At 34.3% G+C, this 8,796-nt stretch overlaps 1 protein-coding gene across 1 annotated transcript in view; it reads left to right on the top strand.

The window, feature by feature from the left end:
• Nucleotides 1–2,567: 2,567 nt before the first annotated feature.
• LOC137642112 (uncharacterized) overlaps nucleotides 2,568–8,796 on the top strand; it is a 93,530-nt gene continuing 87,301 nt past the window's right edge. The window contains exon 1 of the mRNA XM_068374661.1: nucleotides 2,568–3,992. Within this exon, the coding sequence (XP_068230762.1) occupies nucleotides 3,474–3,992 (519 nt within the window). The 5' untranslated portion in view covers nucleotides 2,568–3,473. The remainder of the gene's footprint in view (nucleotides 3,993–8,796) is intronic.

Genomic DNA, 8,796 nt, shown 5'->3' with positions numbered 1-8,796 from the left:
TACGTTGCGTATATCTAGTGAGACTCTGGATGCAAACGATGGCCAGAATTCTGAAAAAAAAATTTACACATCCATAAAGACCTAATTAAAGGACAGTACCAGAGATTTATATCCAGCTCAAGGAAAATTGATTTGATAGACCACAGGTTTGCATAACTCTTCAAGGGAAGAATTAGCTGCAAAGACCAGATCGGAGAATAATATCCAGACCTTGGCAAAATCAGAACAGACAGGTCTCCAAAAATCTTGAACGAATTTATTTTTTTTTTTTTTTTTTTTTTTTTTGCTTTTTTTATATATATATAATTGAAGAAGAAGCCGACTGTATATGTTTCTCAAAAGTGAATTCCCAATCAAGAATCACACCTGGAATTGGAAGTGTACAGTATGTGATTAAAAAAAAAATACATGGGGAATGAAAAAATCTAGCAAACACACTTTGAGTTTTGTCAGGATTGAACTTCATACACCACAACGTCCACCACGCACTAAATTTAGCTAGTGTTCTGTTATATGGTACAGCAATAACAATGTACAGTATTGTTCATCAATTATTTCAGGTTCATAACTGTTTACTATATACTTTAACAGTCTTTTTGTTAGGATTAACCTCTTTGAAAAGTAAGGAGCAATGCTGCAATTACTGAGCTATTCAATTATTACAATAGAACATACCTTACTTTTTTTATGTATACATAATAGCAACAAAAGTAAAGAAGCAAATCTAAGAAACTTCACAGCATCACATTAAAAGCTTGTAAAATAGAGAGCAGTAATAAGTTCATTTCACAGCTGACTGAAAAAAAAAATCGTCTGACTTTTACTTGTACGGGTGACCACCAACGTTTCACCATTGAAATCTTATTCAATCCTCGGTCGGTTGAGTTAAGCATCGTTGTATTTGGTCAATACTTGAGTGGATTACCATACACCAATGATAAACAAAAATAATAAAATTACCGGACGTTAGTCATATGAAAATCTGTAATCACTGTTGTTATCAGCAGTGATGACAATGCCTTTCATTTGCTTCATAAGCTTTCGTTCAGGTGATCAGAGTGAAAAAAAGAAAGTATAATACATGTAAATTCATAAAATATCAAACTGATCCATGTATTCATATATATGTGGCAGTATAACTCAGAAAATTTTCGTTTCAGGAGAGATCAAGATCAGATATGTCTTAATTTTGATAGTAGATTGTCTGAATTTTAGATACTTCTTTCAACATTTATAATAAATGGTATGTATTGTATTTCCTATTTTCTGCACCACTACCTAGGGGAGGTTATGATTTTACTGAAAGTACAGGTTAGAATGTTAATCTACACACCCTTAGTCACGGAAATAGAAATAGTTTGACGAGGTTTTCACTCAATCCTTCATGAAGTAAATTCCCATCCCGTGTTCTCGGGGATGAGCCGGCAATTAGTAAGCTAACACGGGTCACAAGGACATCTGTATGTCTGTGCGGAAGTGAAAGTTTCAGAAAGGCGCTCTAATTTTTTTTCGACTTGCTTGATTATCTTATAGTCATTTGCGTTTATGTCTTATAATAAATACTGTCAACAAGGAGGATACATCACTACGATGATAATAATACCTAAAGAAGAACGAAATAACGTGATTCTTGGAATGGTTAAATGATGCAAAAAGGAACTTTAAGGAATCGTGCAGTCGGACTACTTGACGGGGAACGGAATGCAACTGGACGGGTTTCATCTTCTTCAGAAAATCATTATCCTCAGATCTGAATATGACTCTGATTTAATACAGGACTCCTATAATGAAGATTTTTACAACAATAACATTTTCCATTGTGTTTTCAAGTAAAAGTATATACGGGTGCTTTTAAGATCTTACTCACTTGTGAATATCAATAAAAAAAAAAAGAATCTGCGGTGCTTATAAATTCATAATGTATACCGCAGCCTTCAGCATTTGTAACAGTATTTATAACCAAATTCAGTGCAGACTTCAATTCCACAATGTTGATTTTCATCAACCTGGTCATATGATAGCACGGACTATTGTTATCAAAGCATGAACACTGGGTACTACGATAGTTTCCAGTGTGTTGAATTATGCTGGCTCGTTAGATTTGCGAATTGAAGTTACACTGGTTCCATCTATCTATCTATCTATCTATCTCTCTATATATCTATCTATCTGTGTATATATATATATATATATATATATATATATATATATATATATATATATATATATATATACAGCATATATATATGCATATATATATATATATATATATATATATACATATGTGTGTGCGTGTGTAAAGGCTGCAAGAAAATGTTCAGTAAATTAATATAGACTTTTCTTTTCTCGTATCATATGGTAAAACGTGTTTTTTTTTTTTTTTCTTTTTTTTTTTTTTTTTTTCAGCCAGATGAACACTTATCTGCGAATGAGGATAGAGTGAAACGAGGGTCGTTCCCATGGGCCATGGCAGGCGTTCCAGTAACAGCCGTTCCCGAGTCCAGGACTCCAGGCATACACACACTCTCTCTTTCGTCGTGTGACTCGTTCAGTCCGAACAGCCAGGGCAGAAGGCCCGTTAGTTAGTTTATGTGCAACGGTTGTACCGAGAGGAGGCTCGGTGTTAGCGCGTCAGCCTGGCTTCCAGAGTCCAGATGTAAAGTTATCTATCTTCGGTGTTCTGTGAATGAGCGCTCCGCTGCTGAGGAAGACGGACGGATTACAGCATCTTTTTTTCTCACATGTTGAAAATCTTGGGAAGACATTGACTTTGTAGATTCTTACTGTTATTATATTGAGTGAAAATCTGGAATAGAACGAACGTTTCTATAATTACAAAAAGTGGGATTTTTCATTAAAACGAATGCTGCTGAAATTGATTTTAGTGAAAATTAGTGGGAACTAATGTTGCTGTAATAATTAATAGAATATTTCAGGATGGATAAGATTTTCAGGTAAAAAACATTCAATTCCCAAAAACAGACGATAATTGAGTTTTAAGATTCTCGAAAATTCTAATCACATCCCAGTCTTACAAATTTGTAACTTTTACATTCTTTAAACAATTGAGTTGCATATTATGTTCAAAGTAATCAAAACAATACCAATAAAAGTGACTGACATGAGTTCCTCAGGATAAAATTTCGTAGAAAACATGGATTTTTTCTTTGATATTGGTAAATAATTTCCCCCAATATTTGTGGCTGAATATCCCAAGATTACAAGAATAAACAAAAATTCAGACGTGACTGAATAATGCCTGTTGTAATCAAAAACTGAATTCTGACACCATACGCTCAAATGAGACAAGAGCTAAACCTGTACACAGGACAGAAGATTGACGTAAGAAATCTAAACTGAGGCCGAATAACAGAATGTGTCTCTCTTGGTAGCATTAACATCAGATGCTGGTTTAGGAAAGGCTGAATCTGCTCTGTGAACTTAAAAGATATCCTACCGGAGACTTAACAGCCATGGGAGTTATGACCAAAGTCAAAGGCGGTGGTTCCCTAAGGGACGTCTTGCTTAGCGGAGGAAGAGGTGGGCCTGGAGGAGGGAGTGGGGGTCCTCCAGGTAGCAGCGGTGGTGGCACCAGCCGAGGAGGGGCGCTTACCTGGCGTTCCCTGAGGTCGGTCTCTGGCACTGTGGATGCTGTTGATCCTCAAGGACACTTTTTTCCGGCAAAGTTGGCACTTTCACTGGCCATTCTCAAACTCATCCTGGCGATCTTCATGATTTCCCTGGGGGCGCTCGCTCTCATCCTACAAGCCGCCCTTTCATCGTTAGGCGCCGGCCTTTGGGCGGGTGCGGTAGTGGGTGTGTCTGGCTTTCTAGGCGTCTGTGCATCCCGGCGCCCTTACGCCCATGTCTACGTCGTGAGCTTCATGTGTATTGCCATATTGTCCATGGCATCCTCCGGATTGCTCATCATCTTATCGGCAACTGCTTGGGCAAGAGACAACCAGCATCCGACAGCAGTTTTCGTTGAGGAGGTAAGATTAAATCAAGAAGGATTCGTTGTTTTCATAATTAAATCTAATGTTATTGTTGCAGAAAAACAGGAAAGTTTATCTACAGAATGTGAAGTAATCTCATTCTCTCGTTTTGTCTTCCTTCTGACTTATACCTTTTGATACATCTATTCAGTCATTAATAACTGCCAGGGATTTGGTTTACTGAGTTTTTGCCAGACTGTTTGTGGTAGTAGGATGTCGTCAACGTTAATCAGCTTAGTTTAATGAAAATTGTTGAAAACATTCGCTCGGTAACGCTCTCTAGTATTTTGATATTATTTCTCATTGATAACGTCAATGACCTTAGATGTCAGGATGCCAGAAAATCTCAAACCTCTCATTGATAAAGTTCCGACGATGTCCGTCATAAAAAGGAGCAATCTTCTTCTCCGACAAATTCTTATTATCATAAGGGAGTCGTCAAATAAATGGCTAAAAAAAATTGGTCGAAATACAATTATTCGTTCCCAAGACATTTTTTTTTTTTTTTTTTTTTTTGTGTTCATCCAAATGATATATGTAAAAAGAATCGTTATTGAAATAGGAATAAAAATCAAAATGTGTATTGCGGGAAAAAGAGGGAAAAATTGTTGGAAAATTCGAGTGTAGAAAGCTTTTTTTTTATCGATGAGTAAGCATTCCTTTGGTTCTTTTTGCTTAGGTTTAATGTCGAAGGAGAACTACATTCCAATTTCATATCACTTTTTTCACTTAATTACTCCTAAGTGTAATAGAAAATGTATACTGTCTATGGCAAAAGAGAATCATGAACCTAATAATATAGACAAAGGTATATCCTATACAAGTTAGAAATATATTTTTCGTACGATTCCTACTTAATTAGGGTTGTGGAAACGTCCTTGCCTATTATTCGTCGGACTGGTGTTCGAGTCACACTCAAGCTCGATAATTTCTTGTGAGCTAAGGATCATAGCTTTGGGGACGACCTTACATCTACCTACTGAATCAACAGCAGTCATTGCCTGGCCCTCTCTGGTCCTAGCTTGAGTGGAGAAGGGATTTGGACTTTGATAATATATATATCGTCAATCTTTAGAGATTTGGCATACTAGATAGGGCATTGTCACTGTCCATTGCTTATGCCAATCATGAGAGGCCTTTAAACATTTATAGAAATATTTGAAATATAAGTAAAGAGAGATTTAACTGTTAACGTATCTTTTTACTAAAAAAAAAAAAAAACATATATTTTAACAAGATATCCACATCACCACTCTATGATCAAAACAAATTATAAAATGCAAAGGCTGCTATTTATTTCAGTTGTTGCAAAATTTAAACAAAGGTAATCTAAAAATGAAAAGGCATTCTCGTAAGGGAATCAGATATCAATGCTACTGATAAACCTAAGTAAGAGTCACAGTTTTAGCTGTCCGTTCAATGAGTTGAAAGTCAGAAGATGCCAATAAACTTGAGAGTAATATAATGCGGTCAGTGACATTTAGGGAAAAAAGAATGACGCCTTCCCTAGGATCACTCAGTGCCGCGTTGAAATCCCACCGATAGATAGACGAGTTTTTCTAACGCTAATATAACTACTCTATTCCACTGTATTTAATTCAATATATCTGATATTATATATATATATATATATATATATATATATATATATATATATATATATATATATATATATATATATATATACATATATATGTATATATATTTGTATATATATATACTTATATATATAATTATATATATGATTATATACATGTATATATATATATATATATATATATATATATTGTATATATAGTCTAGCCGGTACATGGAGTGATGGCGTAATGTTACATAATTTATATGTACATCTATACTTACATATGATATATATACATATAAAAATATGAGTGTATGCATATATGTATGAATATCTATACCTCTATAAATTGAATTTATATATATATATGCATATGTGTGTGTCTGTGTGTATACTGTATATATATACATCTCATGTACATTATATATATATATATATATATATATATATATATATATATGTATATATATATATATATATATATATATATATATATATATATATGTATATATATACACACATACATATAGCCTATATATATATACATATATATATATATATAAACTTATATATACGTGTGTGTCCCTAATCCTGGCACGTTGAAAATGGAAGGGAGTTACGTGGCGCAATTGATGTATTTTCTTGGTGGTCACCCATCCAATTACTGATCATACTCAATGTTACTAGCCTTTGTTGATTGTAAAACGAAAACAAGATAGCGAAATCCTTTCATTGTTTAAGGGATCATGCCGTAACAAATTGCATCATTCTGCTTAACGGTATTCCTTTAATAGTCCTTGATGCAGATGTATGTAGAAAAGAGAGAGTTGTCATTCCTGTATAGAAAATTAGTCGCTAATGACAATTATAATTGCATATTTATGACTACCAAGATTATACTCAGGAGAGAGAGAGAGAGAGAGAGAGAGAGAGAGAGAGAGAGAGAGAGAGAGAGTTTCCTCATTAATATAAACACATTTATCTAAAAAAAGGAGCGAAAGAAAGAGAGGAAAAGGGATATTATAAGGAATTACGACAATTTAAGGTAATAGAGGATGTAATGTAAGAAGTCTTTTTGGTGGAATAAGAAGACGAACTTTTTTACTTTTTCATAATATAATCTTGTCTTCAGACATAAACTGATAGGAACGAACCTTGAAATCTTTCTTCATCTTCCAAGTTTGTTTTAGGAAGACTTTAATTCATCAGGTATACTTCATTTTCAGCTGTCCATTAGAATTGATTGTGCTGAACAAATTCATAGTCTGTGTCGTTGCTTTTTTCCTTTCTTGAAATTCCTTAATATTTTCGCCTCTTTTTTCCAATTCCTGGTTTGTTTGTTTAAAGTTTCCTATTCAGTGTATTTTCATATTACAACTTCATTTTTCATGTACTTGCTTGTAGTTTAATTCAATGTACTTTTAGGTTAAGAAGGTCTCTTGAATACTTTCATATTGGCTTTGATATTGCGATAACCAGTGGAGTTCTATTACAACCAATATATGATTACGCAATTTTTATTTACGATACAATTCAATCTAAGGTCAATACAACTTATTATTTTTGGGGTAGTTATATGCGTGGAACATAGGGACTCTCTCTAAAGGAGCAGTCATTTTTAAGTATCTGTCGATGATAAGGAAATGTCGAGTTTTAAAGATATTATTTTCTAATAGTAAACTTTCATTGGATTTTGCGTTTAGCATGGACATGAATGTTTTAATATTAACATGAGATATTCTCAATATATAACTTCGGCAGATATAAAAGGCTGAGTCGCTGAGATTTCCCTCTATTTAGCAAAGTTTCATTTATTTGCATTGACATTAGTCACCCATTTAATTTTAAAAGAATCAGGAAAAAATCTGTTGTCTTCCACGGAAGTGGATCTTAAGGCCAGAATGACGCACTGGTGAATAAATGATGCTTTGGTGACTGGCGACTCTAAAATTGAATGCTTTATAACCTGGTGGATGAGTCCAGCTACCAGTATTGGCCATATGCCAGTACGGTAGTGTAGTATTTATTATGGTTGCCACCATACGCTGTGTACCGAGAAAATTGCATACAGCCAGATTTCATACTCTGTACTCTTGGTGGTCTCAGTTATTGATCCATCATGCATTTTTTTATATTATGTCTCGATCATCGAAATTAAATAAACTAAACAAAACCATTGTTTAGAAAGGGTTTTTTTTTTTTTTTTTTTTTTTTGTAACTGCCCTGGAAACTATCCCTCAAAGATATTCGGATCTTGATTTATTTCTTTATTCGCTATTGCCTTTTCGTATTTATCTATTTTCTTAATTTATCGGTATTATAGTCTATGGAAGCTTGCGTCACTTCTTCTATATGTTTGGTTGCTGCTCTTGAAAAATGATAATAGTAATAGTTATGCAATTAATGTTTTGGAAAGGAGAGATACTGATCGAAATGACTAAATTCTAGAGAACTCTCATGTAAAGGTCACAAGCATTGTTCACTTGGTTAAAGCAAAACATAAATTGCAGACGGCACTTCGTTTTTTCAAGTCATTATCACTGGAAAGTAAAAGATCAATCTGTTTTTCCCTACTTTTCCAGTCTTCTGTCATTCTTCCTGACTTTTTCTATTACAGAGAGTAAGGAAATGGATGTTATTAAGTGTCAGTAGAAAGTACAGGTCACTCTTTTAAAGTATACTCTGGAAAGTTATGATACGCACATGCGTAAGAATGCACTCTCCAGAGATTGGGAGCGATACATATTTCTTTAAAATTGAAACACAAATGATAATAAGCATCTAAGCAATATTAGAAAGTAGATGAAAAGTAAAAAGTTAGTTTGCAATAAGAGCCAGCTGCAACTTTCACACCGAAAGGAAAGGTCAATGATCCAGGATAGAATTAAACCAGCCGTCTGATTTATGCATATCTAATACAATCGTAAGGAATATTTGTCATCATCGCTAATGCCTCTTCGGGTCTCACTATGAGGTACCAATTACGTGGCAGACCTTGCTGTTAAGGAAAAGTCATGTTTATATAAAGTTGATTGCTCTTAGCAATATAGAGACAGGCATTAATTCTGTTGAACCTTCCGCTTTTATTCAATTAAAGAGGCCATCATTAGGGGGAGTAAAACTGTTAACCCTTCTACAGCGAGGATTGATTCCTTGGAGGACGTTGAGAGCCATATATGTGTCCCCCCGGATGGTCGTATTGCCTGGGATTCTTCGTGGTTA

The sequence above is a fragment of the Palaemon carinicauda genome, chromosome 6 (genome assembly GCF_036898095.1).
Source record: "Palaemon carinicauda isolate YSFRI2023 chromosome 6, ASM3689809v2, whole genome shotgun sequence".
NCBI lineage: Eukaryota > Metazoa > Arthropoda > Malacostraca > Decapoda > Palaemonidae > Palaemon > Palaemon carinicauda.
This window is presented reverse-complemented; position numbering and strand designations above follow the sequence as displayed.